Raw genomic sequence first — 20674 nt, 5'->3', positions numbered from 1 at the left:
TCTGTACGCTCAATATTTACACGTCGGCAGACGATCAGTGGAAAGAGATTTTCAGAAAGGTGCAGCTGAAAAATGAGCACATCTTAATATTATCAACACTAATGTAAATGTAAATGTAATGGTAAAAGGGATGTTTGGCTAATGGTCTATATCTGAGTCCATTACCCGTTATCTGAGCCCCTCTCCTCCACGGGAGTCATGTTCTCAGGCAGGCCATTTGAGACGACGACATCAAGGCAGCTGTCCTCCATTACAGATAAACATGGCTCGTCCCTCTCAGGTCCATCTCTGTCTCTCTCTGTGGGTCTGATAATGACAGGATGGTGCAGAGGGGAGGATCAGTCAATCAACAACCGGTCTGATGGTCACACAAATAAGACATTAGAGAGTCAGAATAAAATTTTGGTAGCCATGAAAACACTTCCTCAGGTATTAAATGTGAAAGATAGAGTTGTGTGTGTTTTCGTGAGTGACTAGTCTCTTTCTTTGTGTGTGTGTGTGTGTGTGTGTGTGTGTGTGCGTGTGTGTTTGTTTGTGTGGCGAGCTCAGGTGCGCACTCTGAAATTGGAGCAGGAGGTAGAGAAGAATAAGATCCTCTCTGAAGCGCTGCAGACTCTCGCCACGGAGCACCACGAACTTGAGCAATCTGTCGTCAAGGGATCTTCACCGCGGAGTGCCCTCAGCGAGGATGAGTTCCACGACGCCGTGTCTGGTGAGTTGACAAGTTATCAAACACGCTCAGGAGATGCAGGAGATTCTGTGACAAGCTCCCGCTCACCCTTGCTGATCTGTCATTCACCTCTAGGACACTGGAATACCTTTTTCCTGCCTCTTTCCTGAAGCGTGACGTAAGCGCCAAGTGTTGCCTGGTTGTGTTGAAATAACTTGAAGCCTTTTCACGTGATTGAGTGTTTTTGGTGTGAGAAACCTGCATGGTGTTGTGACAGTTAAAACTGACTCATGTTTGAGGGTCTTCTTCAAAACTGGCTGCAAAACAAAACATTTCTCAGGAGTTGATACTCATTTATATTTAAACCATCTGTAACTCCAAAACTTTTTATGTAATTTGATGCTGCTTTCCTGGTATCTTATGGAAACATGGATGTCTTCAGGCTGACGTGCACGGGACATCTGCATTCATTCATGCAGAGAATGAGTGTTTTTGTGAATGATATTTTATAGATATATTTTTTTCTTTACATAGCAGTCTACAATCAATGAAATTATAATCATAAAATGACAAAAAAAGAAAAATTATATGGAATATATATGTACATACATGTATATACTGTATGTGTATACAATTAAATAGATAAATAAAATTAGTCTTATTAAAGTAGAGGCGAGAAAAAATCCTATTTTTATGTTTCATTTTCCTCACTTCTCCTCATTTAAACAGTCTTGTTGTTACAGCCTGAATTATACCTGATTTTTGAGGTTGATACCAATATAGATATTTGGGAGTTTAAAGCCAGCATGACTTGATTTTGGAGTTTAAAAAAAATCCAGTAACAATATAAATCAAATTAGCATGCTAACACAGTACGCTAACAACAGCAGTCATTTCCAGGACGACAGCTGACAGTTAATTTTTAATTTGTGGACAATGTTAAATCAGCTGAAGTAAAAAAAATTTCTCGGTTTTCGTTGTCAGCTGTAACTGCAGTGTTTAAAGACACATAGTTAAACTAGTAGTTTTACAGTCACATTTTCCAGGCCTGGGAAAGTCTTCTGCTGATAACCTTCCATGGTGTGTAACTTAACAGCGGTAAACTTTTTGTTTTGTTTACCATCATGTACGGTTCGTCAGTTTCTGCCTGGGCTCACCTCTCTCCTCCTGAATGCCAGCCAGCTGAAATTATGTTTTAACCTTTAACAGTTTAAATCTGATATATTTTAAAAACCGCCAGGCAAGTTAAGTCAACTTTATTTTCATCGCACTTTAAACACAGACAGTTGATCCAAAGTGCTCTGACAGACACACAGTAATGATAACCTGTCATTACTGTAATTATAACTGTGTCCTTGTTAGTCTAATTGATTGTTTTTATAGTGTCATCACATTGTGACAGTAACAGCAACAAGGACGGATTATGCACAATTAAAGGCTGGTGAGTTAAAGTGGTGCAAAAAAAAAAAAAATTCTTAATGAGCCCTTGAAAAGTCTTGAAAAAGTTTGGAAATTTTGTCCACGAGAATGTTTGTTATTTTATGTACTGTATTGCTGTGCAAGTGTCTTTGATAAACTAAATGTGCTGGCACAGAAGCGAAAAAATAAGCTACTGTAGACGGGGGCTGCATCAAAAATGTCTTTTAAACACCTAAAAACGTCAGTATCAGTTCAAGTGTAAGATATAATTTAGATTATTTCCTCACACCTTCAACTGATGGAGGCAGCAGTAGACCAGCAGCTTCCGTATTCTGCTTAGTAAAAGTACTGTTTATGTCAGTGGAGTCTGGTTGCTTTGAGCAGAACGCAGACAACAGCTTCTGTTCCCCTCGGAAAGGTCGGTCTGACATCATGAAAAGGCGGTGAAAATATTCTAAATATAGCGTACACTTAAACTTTTCAACCCGGAAATTATTGTAAACAAACATTTTGATTTGGTCTATATCGGCTGGTGGTAAATATTTTTACACATTAACGATTTTAATGTAGATTCCTTAGGTGTGTTTGTTGTTTGCGAAACATTTTACTGTAGAAAATCAACTTGTCATTGCTCTCTAATTGATAAACCATGTAATGGTGTCATTGTTTCTACAAGATCTCAGACAAATCTTTGGCATTTCTTAAGCATTTCTTGTTATTTATCCGCAGACGTACCTCATACATGACACTGAAATATGTGCATTAAGCTAATATCGGCTATCTAGCTTTAATTGCTGTCCTGTGTGTGTGTGGACATGATCAGACTTTAAAAGCATGATTGATAGAATGAATGAATATTTTGTTTATTTTCATGTCTGGTGGAAATACATTATTATAGTGCGATCATGCTGACACAGAACAAAATACATAACAGATATAAAGGTAACAATTCAACACACAACTCTGGCATAACAAAATAAATGCCTAGCACAAATGGAAAGTAAACAAATTTGAGAATAAAAAGTGTAGGAGGACAGATGGGACGGACAACAAGAGCAGGAACGGAAGACAGAAATAGGGAGACTACAAGTGTTCTACATTCATCTACTGGGTAAAGTGATACTTAAAAATATCCTCCCTAAGAGCTCGCTAAGTGCACAAGTTGTGTGTCTCCTTCTGTTCCAGGCTTAATAAATATAATTAGATACTGCAAATATGCGATTATCAAAAAGCCATTTAATTATATCATAATCTTGGGGCATGCCTGCTTGTAAAAGATATCCACAGGTATTGCATAATTCTTTTTGTTATGTCCCTCTCCTAATAAACACATCAGATTTTATGTCTCTAATAATTCCTTTAACCTTTTCCTTCGACTGCCACTTTGACCTGATTTATCTCCATGTGTCTGTCTCAGATTCGGACTCTGAGGTCTCCCTGAGCGGCTTTGAGACGGTGGCCAGCCATTCCTTTGACGAGGACGAGGAGGAGGACGAAGGCTCTGTCATGTTAAGCAGCCCTTGCAGCAGCCCCACCAGCATGCTGCAGGAGGATCACCATGGCGACAAGGACGAGACTCAACCCAACGGGATCACAAAGCATAGGTCAGTGTTGCTATATGCCCCCACGGTGTCCTAAATGGACCGCTGACCCCCCTGCGCTTTTATGCAGCTCACATCAAAAGAAGGAAACTCCACAAAGAGCCTGTCTCCTCATAGCAGCCACAATTTATTTTCCTGCTGTAATATATCATTGATACGAGTGTCAGGCTGTTATATTTCCCAAACTGCTGTGAGAGCTCTGTTTTCTCAGCGGTCTTTGTTTTTCATTTTTACGTCCTCCCTCGGGTCTCTCCACTTCGTAGTGTGAATAATTTAGAGTCAGGGCCTGCCTGGTGAAGGAAACAGAAAGAGTTGTATTGAAAGAACTGAGCTCTGTGCTGGAGCTGTTAAATATTGATAAGGTCACAGTGTAATGCAATAATCAGGCTGCAGTATGATCCCATGTTGCCTAATCCCTCCAGGCAGCTTTCGAGTGCAGCTCAGACTATTTGGGTGGATTTCAAATTTCATTATTATGTTAACCTGTCTTGTTATTTTAAAACGGTCTGTTTGCCACATTCCTGTCATTCTGTGTCTATTATCCAAACTCCAACGTGTAAAACTTTTGAATTACTTTGACCTGGCTGATCTGATGTATATTTTACACCTACAAGATTCAAGTGCTGCTGATGGATGATTCCAAGGCTGTTGATACTGGTGTTGATTGTGCCTCTGGGCTTTGCTCCAGTATGTTACACAATACATTTCAGGCTTTTGTTGACTGTATTCACTTAAATAAGATATGACGCTTGCAGCGATTATGTGTCTGGTTCATTTACGCTAATGAAAAGTGTTTGTTTTTAGAGATCAGTGCATTGTACAAAGCTTATTAAAGTAATACAGCAGTATGTTAATGTGTGTTATTCCAGGACCAGCTTACCTGCTCCAATGTTTTCAAGAAATGACTTCAGTATTTGGAGCATCCTGAGGAACTGCATTGGAATGGTGAGGATGATGTTCATGTGTCTTTTATTGGCCATGCTAGGTGTACAGTTGGCAGTTGTTTAAACCCACTCTGCACAACCTGCTCGGCACCAAACAGCAGACAGACACAGTTACAGTGTTGGGCAAGCTACTTGGAAAATGCAGTGAGCTAAGCTACCCCCAGAGAAATGGGGGGTCAAAAAAGAAGAAAAAGAGAGAAAATGGCAGAAGTAACCTGGTATTTGCAAAGCTACTTTTATTTTTTGACTTTATGTCAAATCAGCATTTTCTCAACGATCAGGAAAACTGTCAGCCAAACAAATAGGCAGGCAAAAAATGTTCAGGTGAACTGTTTATTATAAAAAACAGATTTAAATTAAAACTTTCTTATTTATTTTTGAAGACTTTGTGACATTTGAACATGTCCTCCAATAACATGACATGATCAGTCGGCCTATTGCTCTCTGTCGTTCTCTCTCTCTCTTCTGTCTTGTCCTCTTTCAGTCGGCTATCTGGCTCTGTCTCTAGCCCCTTTTACACTGCCAGGTTTTCCGTGAATGTTGGGCCGTTTTCCCGGCAAGCTGCGAGCGTTTACACACACAGAGCCGGATTAGCGAGTTGATCCGAGGTGCCCAATTTTCCGCCTCCTGGGGTAGACGTATTGGCGGAAACCTTTAGTTTAAACAGACCGAGGTGGCTTTCCACCACGGGAGGGGCTGTTGAAGACTTGTGGGAGGAGCTGTTGATGATGCTGCACGTGCGACCCACTGGCGGTGGATAAACAGGAAACAGCTGATAGCAGGAATTAGCGAGCAGCTAGTAGCAAGAGGGAAACGCAAACCTGACAAACACTGTAAAGATGAGCAACTGGGGAGACAAGGAATTGTGCGCCCTCCTTGTCCTCGCAAACGAAGAGGCCATTAACCGTCAGATGACGGGGACGGTGAAGGACGGGCCGACTTATGAGAGAATCGCCGAAGGACTGACCAGCCGCGGCTTCCCTCCCACGTCACTGTTTCTGTATCAACAAAAGTAGGTAGGGGGCATTTTGCTGCACTCCCCGATTTTGTTTTTATACTGCCAGTGCTGAAAGAAGACTGATTGGGCTTTCCTGCAAATTTGCACAATTCTTATTTAAAAAGGCCAGTAACTCAAAAACAGAAATCCAAAATATATATTTTAGTCAATAAAACCATAATAAATAAAAGACAATAATATACAGTAATGTCTCTCTCTCCTCTCCTCCTTCTTAATGTGGTTCTCTGTCTCTCAGCTCTTTTCTCGGCCCTTGTTGTGTCTTTTTCTGGGCTGTCCGCTGCAAGTCCACTAAATATATACAGTCTGTGAGCAAGACGTGTGAGAGACGTGTCAAGAAGTGCAGTGTAGCCAATCAGAGGCAGAGTAGGGCATGTCTTGCCAAGAAAAGCCAACAGCAAAAGCAGCAAGCTGAATAAACTGAAGGAGTAGTATGCAAAGTCGTAAGTGCTTCCTTCGTCTACATGCCTTTATGCAGACCTCCGCAGAGTTTTTCCTGGGAAAAGGAGCTTGTAACTTTTGTTGAAGCTACTGCACTACTCGGCCAATTAATCAACTTCGCTACTGAAAAGCTATTTCACTCAAAAAGTAGTGACGTTACAGCTACGCTACTGAGAAATGTAGTTAAGTTGGTAATGTTGCTACTTGTAGTGACGCAACACTGCACAGTCAGAGACTAGCTGGTGAACATAGTGAAGCATTCAGCAGCTAAATAGACAGATATTTCTTTAAGCAGTTGGTGGGGACCAAAACAGAGCACAAAGACCAAATGAAGGGTCAAGGTCCTCTGTCACTGCTGTACTGTTTACACTACACAACTTGCTGTCTTGTAGTCAGGAGTCTTAAAGTCGTAGTTTTCACACGACCATCTACAGGGGGTCACACACAACAAGATCTTTCACCAGGAGGAATCCTCAGTGACTATGTCTGGTCTCCAAATTTTATTTTGTCTCAAAAACACAAGTGTGAAGTGATTCGAGAGATGATGTAATGCCATGCACAAGACAGGAATTTTGTTGACGTTAGCACATGTTCGCAAAATACTGTGTTTCCACACGTCTTTGCTATTTCTAGCCTATTTCCGCGAGGTGCAACAGCAACTTCGGTCTGTGCTGCAAGTGCAACATACACAGTTTAGTTCCTGTCGTTAAAGACTGCCCCTCCCCCAGGTTACCCCGCTTGTGCTCTCATTGGCTGTACCTTTCCAACAAATTCTCTGACATGTCCAGATCAATGACTGTATATAAAGATGGAAACATGTCTTCACTTCGTGCCACTGCACAAAAGAGAAGCCAAAATACCCAGGACACGGCCGCGGCCATCTTGCGCTGTTGATGTCATTTGGAGCCAGAGTCTGAGCAGTAGCAATTTCTGGGGTATTAACCCTCCGTTCGGCCAGTCGCTAACAGTTCAATTAATTGCGAAGCACACCAATTGGCACACACAGCTGTCAGTCATGACATGAAACCCCTTTTTATTAGATCAAGTAACTAATTCAAACTTATCAGATAAACAAACACTTGAACATACAGCAGCATAGAGCAGCAGAAGCCATGTTTGGGAAAAAGTGTATGAAGTGTACTTTTGATCTTTTAGAGGGGGCGGGGTTCATGACCTATACTACAGCCAGCCACCAGGAGGCATTTGGGATGTTTTGGCTTCATTTTTGGGAACTGTTGCGTTCCTCGTCTTTATTATAAAGTCCATCGTCTAGCTTGCTCGATATCTAGATATCTACTAGGTATCTTGCTAGTGTTACCGCCTGGGAAAGGAAGCAGTCATATAGGAAGTGTGTGGATGAGTGAAAACATGGCATAGTGCTTGTTGGGTGGTGACGCAAACCAAACAAAGAACGAAGGCTAAGGAGCACGCAGCAGACCCAGCTGAGAGAGAGTAACTGATCAGAGAAGCAGTTCTTTGATGCCTTCTGGGAGCCCCACCCAGGTGGGCAGATACAACCAGACGACCCTCTCAACTCCACCTACCAGCCAATTCCCAGCATCTGCAAACACTAACAGCAGAGTAAGATAACTGGAAGGCAGAGTGGGAGGGGTTTTCACACTAGATATCTAGCAGGTATCTGGCTTGCGAGGTATCTGGGGTGCGTCTGCCACGCATTGGGAGCCTCTCAGCTTGTGTCTCTTAACAGTTTAGACATCGCACTTGAACGATGATTTGCGAGCACCGAACCAAAGGTGTACAGATACTTTTTGTGCATACTTAGGCATATAATGTGATGGGGATGGGAAAGGTACTAATGTCTCAGCGTGGCCCTGAACATGTTAAAAATTATACCTGCTTAACATAAGCATGCAGGCATGCATGTGGTGATAATGCATTAGCATAGCATTAGCTTTCTCAAAGCACCACTGTTCTTAAGTACAGTCTCACAGAGCTGCCAGGGTGGCTGTGTGTGTGTGACTCTTAGTCTTATTTAACAACATTGTCTCAGAGATATAAATGTAATGTGTTGAGCAGCTGTAGAGTATTAACGTGTATGTTTCTCTACTTCAGATTAGACCATGAAAGGCAACATAATCCTTTATCTTATATTTAAATGATACATTTCTAAAGCTGTGTTTCATTTGCGCCAGAGAAGGATACAGCAGACACAGCAATGTATTTACATTTATTCATTTAGCAGACACTTTTATCTAAAGCAACGTGGTGTACAAATGACATGCTTTACACTAGTAAAGGATGTTTGAAGACAGATTTTCCCTTGGGCAACACTCTTCATAAATAATACACTTTCAATTGCTGTGTGAAGAGACTTTATTTTCTCTCTGTGATGAAACCTGGTCCTTCAGTTCCTCTTCACGTCTATTTTAGGAACTCTCCAAAATTACAATGCCGGTGATTTTCAACGAACCGCTCAGCTTCTTGCAGCGTCTGACGGAGTACATGGAGCACACTTACCTTATCCACCAGGCTAACACCTCCTCCGACTCCATTGAGAGGATGAAGGTACATTCTGTGACATCCTAGACATATCATGTGCAAAAAAATGTCTCAAATGCAGACATATTTTAACTGGATTATAAGTTTAGTGTGTGTATGATTTGAAGTGTGTTTATGTGCTGTTGGCAGTGTGTGGCTGCATTTGCAGTGTCCGCTGTGGCCTCCCAGTGGGAGCGGACAGGTAAACCCTTTAACCCGCTGCTGGGAGAAACCTACGAACTGGTCAGGTGAGTGGGATTATTCAGCAAATGTTCTACACTAATTTTTTACTAAAAACTTACCCTGTGCTTGCTGTCTTCTTGGTCGTCCCAGAGAGGATCTGGGGTTCAGGCTCATATCGGAGCAGGTGAGCCACCACCCTCCAGTCAGCGCCTTCCATGCTGAAGGCCTGAAGCAAGACTTTGTTTTTCATGGATCCATCTACCCCAAACTCAAGTTCTGGGGCAAGAGTGTGGAAGCAGAGCCGAAAGGCATCATCACGCTGGAGCTGCCCAAGTAAGAATCTCAAGCTGATAAAAAAAAAAAAAAAAGAACTCTTTTCTTCAGAAATATTAAATCAGCTCTTGCTCTTCTTTTTTGATTGACAAGTCCCATGAAAAAGTTTATATCTCTTCTTGAGTTCCTCTGTATGAGTGGCCTGTAGGTTTTTGTTGCACATTAGAAGAACACGTGGCTCTGGATGTAGATTTCGCCGTGTTGTTACCAGCTTTCTCTTCTGTTATGCATTTAATGCTTTCAACTTCCGGGTCAAAGTCTGTGGTGCATGCACAGAGCTCCTCAGCCAGTTTGGGTCCGATTAACTAATTCAGCTCCCAGTTGCATTATCTGAGTGTTTTAGTCCGACTTTTAGATATTCGATTTCATACGATTTCAGTCGGACTAACATGTTGACATGTATTTTAAAAGTCTGGTATTAGTCGGACTAACAGAATGAATCCAATTTCTCTAATGTCATGTAAAAGTGCTGCATGTTTCTGGATGGTTCTGATAATCCATGGTTTCTGGTTGTGGAATAATTTAATGCAACACATCCCGACCTCAACAGTCATATGGTGGCTACATCTGAACCTGGACAGCGATACCGCTCTCCACATGGTTCTGCACAGCATATAGCAGTGATCCACAGCAGGAACAGGACAGCACCTCATGTTCCCACTGACACACCAGTCCTTATTCACCAGCACACGCCTCCTCTACTTCTCTCCTAGAGTCCTCTGCCCTGTCAGATAGAAAATGAGCCTCCTGGTTGAATGCCGCTGTCGAGGATTTAGCCAAGTTTTGGTGAATCAAAGGATATTACAGTTACTGATATCCCTTTAAAAACTGATGCAGCATGGAGGGTGTCTGTTTTTTTTTTCCAATGTCTGTACAATGGCTAGCAGGATGCTAGTTCTGCTAGTGCCCATATTTGTTCTGTCTTTTCTTGATGTTTAACACTTGAAAAGCTCGATCTGGCTATCTAGCAGCTAGCTATCTAGAAGTGAGCAGAAGGAGAGTTTACAGACTGGCGAGCTGATGTCCTCATCCCAATGAGCGACTCTCAGCCACACGCCACCAACGTCCAAAGTCAACCACAAAAAGCGCCATTAACACTTACTAAATAGACATAAGAGCCTTAACTTAGCACAGATTTAGCACAAATTTAGGGGAGCTGACAGAGAGGCGACTGGAAGCCTCCTTGTCTACGTCAAACTGACTTCTTTCTAACTACACAACCTGAGATTTTCTGCGCCAGCATACCAACATCACATTCTGGTGGAAAGGATATCTCAGGAACACGTTGAGGGGATTTCTTAAAATTTGGCACGAACATCTACTTGGACTCAAGGATTAATTAAGTAGTGACTTCACTTGAGGACATTTATCAGACTTCACGTAGCTTCCTTTGGAGCCACAAAAGGCTTTCTAGATCTCTTGCCACATGTGCAGTAGCTTCCCCCAACACCTGTGAACAGACTTTGATGTATAAAATTGTTCTCTTTTAAGTCATTGTTTCATCTCCAGGCACAATGAAGCCTACACATGGACAAATCCTACATGTTGTGTTCACAACATCATTGTGGGTCAGCTGTGGATCGAGCAGTATGGAAATGTGGAGGTGATCAACCACAAGTAAGAGGAAAAAAACAATCCACTTAGTCATTACGTTTGCACATGTTGCACACTATTCTTATTTGAAGACTGTAGAGTATTGCATATTTATAGAGTAGAACAAGTGTGATACAGTTGATATTTAAACATTTTGAGGAAGTTTGACCAACAAGGAAGAAAACTGAGCAGATGAGGAAGTTCTGCATGACTCAGCCAGCAGAGAGTGAGAGCATAATATGCTGTATTTCTCTTTTTCACCCAGAACTGGTGAAAGATGCTACCTGAATTTCATACCATGTGGCCTTTTTGGCAAAGAACTGCACAAGGTTGAAGGGTATATTCTGGATAAAAGGTACGGCTTACTCTGAAGCACGATGTTGAGAACAGTCATTTAAATAATGAGTACTCTTTGGTACAAAGACTTGTTATTCTTGTCTTGAATGCTGAGGGAAATAGTGGACATACTGAATTATTCACTTTTGTGAATTGTGAATACTCTTTGCATATTGCAACACACAGTATCACTTTACAGTTAGTCTGGCCAATGCTTTTGATACGCATTCCTTCATGCTCCATTATTGTCAAACAAATATGACTCAATAAACAGTTTGAAGCCGTTTAAATATGCTTCATTTATAAATCAGCACGAACAAAGTTAAGTAGGTTGCCTGGGATCACTCCCCTGAGCACATTTGAAACTTTAAGTGTGACATAAGACCCCATTACAAATTAAATCACCATGCAAATTCTTTGTAAACAGTTCACAGAGTTAATAATTCATCACCATCAGAAGCAGCTCCTGGGGGGAAATGGGCTTTAATGCAGAATGAAGGATACACTAACAGTGTGTAAGATTGAGGGGGACTGAGTGGCATCTAGTAGTGAGGATTGCAGAATGCAACCAGCTGAATCTTCCCTCAGTCAGAATTTCTTCAGTGTTCATGGTTCAGAACATTTTCCCCAGGAGCCCAATTATCCACAGAGACTTCTTCTCCAAAACAAACAGACCAGGTGATTTAAAGCGGTAAAAACACTAAATAAAGCAGTTTCACATTAAAAAAGCAAGTGCTTTTTTTGACACTGGTCATCACAGAGGGCCTACTAAATACGTCAGCCAGTGCGAAAATGCAAATATCCCTGTATAGCGACAGTGTTTGGTTTGTCTTTTCTAGGCTACTGTAGAAACAAGACAGTGCAACATGGCAGGCTTTGTGGACAAAGATCCGCTCCCTATCTAGATATAAATGGCTCATTCCTAAGCCCAGTTCAGACCAAAGAATCACGACGAGATGAGTTGAAACATGCATTTGCAATACACCGTTCTGCAGCATTCTAAAACTTGCCGGTTCACACCAATGCAACTAGATGAGATGGTGTATCATGTCTATGCAACAACTGTCTGTTCTGTCGTTCTTTTTTCCAGTTTTTCAGACTTATTTTGTGGCTGCATATAATCTGTAGCTACTTAAGATATGAATGGGGATAGTGACAGTTAGATACTGGCTATGGTTGCATTTGTAGTAGTAATGAAATGGCGAAAAACAGAAACAAAACCAGCATCAGATGGACTGTATGATGGATAGAGCCCCGGCCTCAGCAAGTTAACATGCCATCTGCGGTCATTTTGCTACAAGCCAACTGGCTGTAGAAACAGTCGACCAGCCTGGCGTTCTAAAACCAGCCACTGACGATTTGGCCAGCAGAGTTGCAGGTGACACCATCAGCTGGCTTGAGTTGAGCTCAGACAGGTGAACTGCTGCAGCTTTTCTCTGCAATGTTCAAAAACAGTTTTGCAATGTTCAAAAACAGTTTTGTCTCGTTGTGAATCTTTGGCCTGAACTGGGCTTAAGGTTACAAAAACATGATTCTTATTTTCAGCCACCAAACAAAACAAACTTATATTCTATTTCTGCCAATATATCCCCCTACATTCTACACACTGGACCTTTAAAGCTGTTTAAATATGCTTCATTTATAAATCAGCACTCGCAAAGTTAAGTAGGTTACCTTTTAAGTTTGACATCAGAACCCATTACAAAATTAAATCATCATGCAAATTATTAATCAACAATTCTCATAATTAATAATTCATCACCGTCAGAACCAGCTCTTGAGGGTCACAGGCTTTATTGCAAAATGAAGGTGAAAAGACTGAGGGAGAACGTGTCACTGAAGTAGAATATGTTAAAAAAAAAAAAAAAGAAAGAAGAGCAGATGGCTCAATCAAAAATGGAGACAAGCTGTTTCAACAGAGCTGATGACTCAACATGAATGACTGGACATGTGCATGACCACAAGAGCAAGAATAAATATGCAACCATGAGATATTCAGACGCACGAGGATCCATGCTGACTGACTGAAGTCTTTATCTAGTGTTTTTCACCTGAGGACATTTGTATGTTTGTGTTTTCCACAGCAAAAAGAAGCTGTGTGCTCTCTACGGGAAGTGGACAGAGTGCCTGTATGTTGTCGACCCTGCTGCCTTCGAAGCACACAAGAAAAACGACAAGAAAGGAGCAGCAGAGAAAAAAGGCAGCAAAGCGGTATGAGCTGCTTCCTCCTGATCCACAGGGAGTCACATCAGTGTATTATTGTGATTCAGCACGGTGACAATGTAGTTTGATGACCGAGTGGGTGGAAAATATCAGTATTTTTCAACTCAAATGAAATGAAATATCATGAGATCTTTGCTTACATCCATAATTAACTCTACTATTTCAATAGACAATGCATCCTGCAAAGAGCATGATTAATATGTAGACGTTTCAGTGCAGTATCGGTTTGTCTCTTGTGCTGGTGTTCAGAGCTGCAGTGAGGATCAGGAGGAGGTTCCCTCTCCAGCTGCAGACACTGTGGAGATGATTCCTGGCAGCCAGCTGCTGTGGAGAATCGCACCCAGGCCGGCCAACTCTGCAGAGGTCTGACTGACAGTATTAGTGTTGATTATAGCGTTTGAGTCTCAGTTTTGTGTTTGTAATGCTCTAATCTGCAGAATTGGTCTCTAATTGCAGATGTACAGCTTCACGTCCTTTGCGATGCAACTAAACGAGCTGCATAAGGACATGGAGGGACTCATTCCTCAGACTGACTGCAGGCTGAGGCCAGACATACGAGCCATGGAGAATGGTGACATTGGTAATAGCTGTTGGTGAAATATATAAACTGAAAATGTATAAAACCAAAGAAGAGAATACTGTAGCTGCAGTGTGAAACTCTACAATGCTATTATTCCAACAGACCTCGCCAGTGAGGAGAAGAAAAGACTGGAGGAAAAACAGAGAGCTGCTCGCAAAAACCGCTCCAAAAATGATGAAGAGTGGAAGACGAGGTGAGATTGTTGCTGAAAGTGGCCAACTGAAACAGTTCTCCTCTCTTTACTCAACAGGCTTTCATGTAATCAGCTAATGTGTTTAAAACGTTTTCAAGGTCTAAAGTTACTGAAATGACCAAGCGATTCCTGGCCTTCATGTGTGGGCAGAAATTGGCAATAATTGACCTATGGCTAAGCCACGTCCCCCTCCACTCACTCAGACAAAATATCAACATTCAGTGAGCGGTGCTATGGCAGGTGTCACAGTACACGGCATTTCGCAGGAGGCAATTGATGATTTTTGGAGACATAACGCTCAAATTTTGGTGAATCAAAGTGCCACTGAAGTTAAGGTTTTTGGCTCAGAATATGAGAAAAGGATAACGGCCTTTTTACCATCTTTACCAAGAGTGTCTCTCCGTTAGTTTGGTGCTACAGTATTTACACTGAATCATTCAGCATAACGTTTGCCAACCTTTGTTATCTCTGCCATTACAGATAAGTTAATGAAGCTAAGCTCCAGAAGTTAACGTTAGCTTAACTAGAGCCCTTTGGACAACAGCTAACAATGATGTACGATCACCAAAGTACAAAACTAAAACAAAATAGGCTAATGAACTCCCAGCAAACAACGTGACATGATGAACAACGCAGCTAGGAGCTAACGTTAGGCTAACTTTAGCTAACATTAGCTAGAGATGTTAAAGATAACTTATTTCTTTCCAGCAAAGTGACAATATGTTGCCTCAAACACAATGTTGACTTACCTTAGAACAGATGTAGACATCATTGTTAATCTTATTCACGTTGAGTTGATGTTGTGGTCTAACGTTACCACACAACTTTATCCAAAGGAGACACTTTTCTCTGTTGAGATGTGGTTTAAAGTGTAAAAAATACACCTGGTCGCCCAGCCTCTCAGGATACCTTGTGTCAGAGTTGCATGTACCCCATGCACACCGTTTGACCATTTTTAAACTTCAAATCTCAGAAAAAGCTCATAAAACCGAACGAAACTGACTTTCTGTAATGCATTTCAATGGACGTCCAGGCAGAGAATGTCTGAGTGTGTGGGAATGGCTATACGCACTGTGACTGGCTCATCGCATTTGAGGGCGGGACTTAGCCATAGGTCAATTGAGTGTGAGCACTGTCAATTCAGATTAGCCTCTGTTCAGTTTGCTTAAATTAAGAGGCATTCATAATTTACATTAACTTTATTTTCCATTTTTATGCTGTAGGAATGAGTCCTACAACACAGAAAAGAGTTAGCATTTTGCCCGAGCAGTTCCCTCGTCTCAAAGTTTTTTTATAACAAGTTTTTCTTTAGATGCCTGAAATAAGGTCTGTGGTTAACACAAGCTTAAGAGACTTTCACGTTTTGTTCTACCGCATAGAATATGTCACTAAATACCCAACTCGTGAATTTTGAAGCTTTTATGTAAGGTAAAAAAGGCAGTTGCTAACAAGTGGCCAAATGAGACTACAGAGCGTCATCACGCCGAACACGGCTTTACAGCGTTGTGCTGGTGATGATGAAGTCATGCGACTGTGGTGTAGTTTGTGAGCTTATTCTCTGCACCAATCCAAAATCCAGTGTAAAAATCCCATTGGCTTTTTGACAAGGGAACCAGGGTGATGCTAACTTCCAGGTCGGCCTACAAAAAAAAATGTCATACCTGCAGCACTCTAATGTGGCTAAATCTGGTTTCTGCCTTTAAAGAATAGTTTTAAATTGTGAGAAATGCCTTTATCCACTTTGTTGCCGAGAGTTAGACACTTATGTTGATTCTCTCATGTCAGCACCAAAGATCGTTTGAAGCCTTGAGTTTGGTATTTCAGCCGTCGTTGTCTTGGGTTTTTTGGAGTGAGAAGTGACCATGTTTGGATGAGAAGGTGGCACTGCGGAAGAGCAAGGGACACGTAATCATTCGTAAATCTGAGCCTTAATTATATGGAAACAGATGAGTTGTATAAAATGTACCCCTCGTACAGTTGTCATGGATGTTGGAATTAGCTAGACCAAAACCTTTCTTTTGTACCAGGCTGTAAACATGTTTATTTCTGCTCTAAAGTTATTTAACATGAGGGCCTTTGGGATTGACTCACTTCTGGAGCCAGCCTCAAGTGGCCATTAGAGGAACTGCAGTTTTTGGCACCCCCATGTTGGCTTCATTTTTCAACCCTGGAGGTCGCCACATGATCAGTACGCTGGATATGGCTTCCTGGATCGTCAGCAGCATACACAGAAGGATACTGTGTAATATGTAGATGTGAAAGGCCACAGACAAAGCGGTGATACGTGACAACTAACATACATGTAGCTACACGCTAACGTGAGGGAAATGTGTAAACTTGGTTGTGGTGATTTTTTGTCATAGTAGAAAGTGTCACTATTCTCTGTTACAGTCGTTCCCCCACTGCAAGCACACTGCTCTATGCTGCTAACGTACATGTAGCTACATGCAAATGTCAGGTTGGTTAGCATAGCTTAGCTTAAAGAGGTGAAAAAACTAGCCAGCATTGTTAGAAATTAGATTTCAGCTGTTCCCTCCTCTTTCAGGTGTCTATGCTAAGCTAAGCTAATAGGCTGCTGGCTGTAGCTTCATATTTACCAAACAGATATTCTTCTCATCTAATTCTCGGCATCAAAAACAATTTTCCAATATGTCAAACTGTCTTTTTAATAAAGTGTGAACACCACCAGCTCAGAATTATCCTCTAAACTAGAACTGTTTGCCTTCATATACAGTCTTCATATGGCCAAATATAGTGCTAGTGCCGTTTTATCATCTCTGTCTGTACTGTTTCATACTTTGCTTTGAAGTGCTCAAGCTAAATCTCCATTTTCTCTTCATCTGACTTGTTTTTCTGTTGCATCCTCGCTTTGATGTTAAGGAGTCCTGCCCTGGGCCCAAGGTCAGAGCTGCCGGCTGTTTGATTGATGTGCCTGAAATGTGTGATGTGATCATGTGTTCTTGCAGTCTGAGTGTTTCCAAACACTTCTTATTCTCTAAATCGAAATCTTATCTTGAGAACTGCGTCCTGCTTTCTGTTTAGGTGAAATAGAGAATCACCGTCGATTGAATCACAGTTTGGAGACAGTGGGCCTCATGCAGCAATGCTCTCTTAAATTTCTCCCATATTTCATCTCAGGGTGCACCCAGCCTGTCCAAATCTGCTCTTACCCAGGTGTGCTGAATGATGAACTTGATCATAAGTAACCTGTTGGCATAGATAGCCCCCCCCCCCTACTCTATATTTAATGTATAGTATAGTATGGAAATGTTTTTCAGGTAGTAAAAGTAAAAGTACGTAATGTAGAAAAACTTAAAGCCATTTAAGAAATCAAAATAATTACAATTATTATATGATTTCTGTGCAACCTTCTAACTAGTAACCAGGGGTGTAGCACCAAATTCTGGGCCCTGTGCATTATCAGTCTCTGTGGGCCGCTCACCCTTAGTTTGTTAGTTTGGCTTATTTATTTGCAAATACATGTATATAACCAAGACAATAAGAATTATAGGAAAAATTTAAACATTGTGCAGGACAGGTTAGACGCCAAAGAATGGCTCATAAAGATACCTCCCCTATTAAACAGCAATAATGACACATAAAAAAAATAAAAAGATAAAAACAAAGATTGCATAATTTATTAAACTTTCAAGACTAGCAATATTACAAATTAATAGAAATGTACAAATTACAAAAACAATTGCTTTTTAAAGCTAAAATTCCTAACAAGTGAATCAATAAATTGTTGAGTCTTTGTAAATTAGTCCACTTCCTTCCTTCCCTTCCTCCCTTGATCCATGTCTCTCCATGTGTGTGTCTCAAATCACATACTTCCGTTAGTACACTTCTATGTAGTATACTATGTGCACTATGTACTCATTGGCGTAGTGCGTGAATTTCGACAGGGTAGTGTTGTCTCAAACCAAACACAGCCGTTGTGCACTCACCGGAAATGATGACTGCAAATTAGCTAGTTAGCAAACTAGCATTAGTGTTTGCGTTATCATTAGCGGTACCAAATCATTACAGACTGCTAAATTAACCCAATAAACATACTGCTGGCTTATACCCGACAACAGTATAGTGGTGCTTAGTGCAAAAAACACATGTATTTGTACAATGCAGTGACGTTCACGGTCGCATGGTCCTCGGCTGCCATTTCCAGTTTGAAAAATGGCCCCTCCCCTTCTGCTACGCAGCCAAGATGGCGACCATTGAAGGCAAGAAGTGTCCATAGTTCCACACTCAACTTCTTGACCGTTTTGAGTGCACCATGTGGGTACTCATAGTGCACTGCATTTTTCCATACTTCTCAGTGTGAATGCACCATTTTGGACCTTTAAGGGATGAGAGCTTCCACCATTCTCTTGTACGAAGTTCAGTCTTTTAACAGATTTATTCCCTATTTTTAATTTAGTTATAGGCACTAATTGCTGAGAAATAAAATAAAATACAAACAAAACCAAACTTTTAACCCCGGGTTTTTCGAGTGCCACCCTCCCATCGGTGCCCCGGGTAATCAGTCCCATTTTCCCTCCCCCAACTATGACGTCCCTGCGAGTAACTAAAGTTAATAGTGGAGTTAGAAGTTCAAATTTTTCCTTCTGAAGTGTAGTGGAGTGAAAGTAGAAATTGGTACCTCAAATTATATGAAAATTATGTCAATTAAATTTAAAACTTGTGTTTTCTCTCGTTGGACAAAAAATTTGTGGACTGTGAAAACAAGATGTTTTTCCGTTATCTTGGTGTTTTTGTTTTCAACCACTTGTAAAATGTTCTCTTTCATAAGAGAAGAGCAAAAAGAAGATTCCTAGAAATCAAGGAGTACTAACAAAATAAGAACAAATTAGGAGAAAATGTCTTTGTATTTCACACAGTTTTGACTTTTAAGCACCCTCTCCAAAAAAAAAAAAAATCTATCCATCCTGCATGAGGCCCAATTTGATTAATCTGCTCTCCTTTGTTTATAGACATTTTATTTTTATGCCATCCCTATTGTTGGTCATTGGTGCCCTGTATATAATGTGTATAATAGTTACACGTTATTTTCTGATGTGTACATAATAGTCCTGCCTGTTCCTTAATGTTATCTGTCCAGCTTTGTTGTCCTTGCTCTTAGCTGTTATGTCTATTCCTAAGTACATGAGAGTAATGCAAAAACCTGAGTCAGATTCTTAGTATGTCGACATGTTCTTGGCCAATAAAGGCAGCATGGCAGCTTCCTGGCACGAACATTGCAAGAGTCCTCTCCCCCTAACAGCCTAAAAAAAGAACTCCCATGAAAATCACCCATAACCTTGTGATGACGCATGCCTGACCTCCCCTCCTTGCTTCCTCTGATTTGTTTGAGTCATGATTTTCTGGCTGGTGTCCTGTCCGTTTGACAGTAGCTCAAACTGACTGCTGATATGTCTCCGCTGTGCTTTCAGGTGGTTTCAGCAGGGACAAAACCCTCACACCAACGCCCAGGACTGGCTCCTCTCTGGTAGATACTGGGACAGGAAATACAGTCAGCTGCCAGACATTTACTAACGGACGTTTCCTGCAGAGAGAAACTAACACCAAACAGTGTCCTTCACACGGAGCAGCATTAACTGTCTTTCTTTTTTAAATGGAGTAGCTACAGTGACTACAAACATTATGCAAACCTAAACTGCGTGGCCTTATTCTACTCTATGACGGTAAAACTGTGCATAAAAATGTCAATAATCAATATTGAAAAATTCTGAAATATAAAGTTGTTTGCTTTGAAATGTAGCATTTGTATTTACATTGAGGTTGTTTCTGTTCTAATGGACTTGTAGCACACTTTGCTAAAAGTTCATGATTTTACTGACCACCTGTCTTATTTTAAATGTTCATAATAGTGTTTTGACTCTAAATGTATATCTGTGTACATACTTTACACAAATCCAACCACCAGTGACCTCATCGTGTCGTTCACATTCCCTCTGGGCTCCCGACTCACTAAATCACAAGCATGTATTTGTTTTATTTTGCCTTGTAAAAAAAATGAGGCTCAAAAAACATACTCAGAGAAAAACATATTTTCTATACCAATATTACACCTGTTTTGTTTTGTCCGCTGAATTCTGTGTCTGCTGTGCTCACTACTTTATAAAGCACACGTCAGAACTGAGCTCTGTGAAAAGGTTTATTAATATTTTTGTGAAAATCAAAAATGTGTGTATCATACAACCTCTGAGAGTAAAGTTGTCATGACCCTGAAGGTTGTCCTCTGCTTTGATGTGTGTGTGTGTGTGTGTCTGTGTGTGTGTGGATGCCTTTGCAGGCAAAGTGAAGGACAGGGTCGTCAGAGTAGATGTGGCTCACCTGTACCTCCTGGCTCACCTGTATTTAAGACAGCTGCAGACTGTGCTCTGGTTTGCTTTGCCCTCACCATGCCACATGCTGTGAACACTCCAGCTCTCTGCATACACTTAAAACACTCTCCTCACACTGCTGATATTACTTATCTGTGGTTTGCCTTGAAGTTTATGTCAACTTGTAATTCGGTCAATAAAACCTTTCAAGGAGACGTTTGTGTGAGCTTCCTCTTTTGTTGCAAGGAGGAGCCAACTTCCCAGACGTGACCCTGTTTGTTACAAGTTCTTCTTGCAACAAAAGAGCAGTTGTGCCCCCAG

At 41.2% G+C, this 20674-nt stretch overlaps 1 protein-coding gene across 3 annotated transcripts in view; it reads left to right on the top strand.

Annotated features, from left to right (window-relative positions):
- The window catches only part of osbpl1a (oxysterol binding protein-like 1A), a 46725-nt gene extending 26466 nt beyond the window's left edge, over positions 1-20259 (top strand). For 2 of the 3 annotated variants that reach the window (XM_033621799.2, XM_078168501.1), the window contains 14 exons: positions 550-712; positions 3507-3693; positions 4560-4635; positions 8482-8616; positions 8740-8837; positions 8923-9105; positions 10615-10722; positions 10964-11053; positions 13119-13245; positions 13507-13620; positions 13714-13837; positions 13940-14030; positions 16911-16931; positions 19460-20259. In XM_033621799.2, coding sequence (XP_033477690.2) covers positions 550-712; positions 3507-3693; positions 4560-4635; positions 8482-8616; positions 8740-8837; positions 8923-9105; positions 10615-10722; positions 10964-11053; positions 13119-13245; positions 13507-13620; positions 13714-13837; positions 13940-14030; positions 16911-16931; positions 19460-19562 — 1620 coding nt within the window. In that variant the 3' untranslated portion in view covers positions 19563-20259. The remainder of the gene's footprint in view (positions 1-549; positions 713-3506; positions 3694-4559; positions 4636-8481; positions 8617-8739; positions 8838-8922; positions 9106-10614; positions 10723-10963; positions 11054-13118; positions 13246-13506; positions 13621-13713; positions 13838-13939; positions 14031-16910; positions 16932-19459) is intronic. The other variant, XM_033621800.2, reaches the window with a different exon arrangement.
- Positions 20260-20674: the final 415 nt, after the last annotated feature.

This window comes from Epinephelus lanceolatus, chromosome 6 (assembly GCF_041903045.1).
Source record: "Epinephelus lanceolatus isolate andai-2023 chromosome 6, ASM4190304v1, whole genome shotgun sequence".
Taxonomy (NCBI): Eukaryota; Metazoa; Chordata; class Actinopteri; order Perciformes; family Serranidae; genus Epinephelus; species Epinephelus lanceolatus.
Note: the sequence above shows the minus strand (reverse complement) of the source record. Positions and strands in the feature narration are given on the sequence as shown.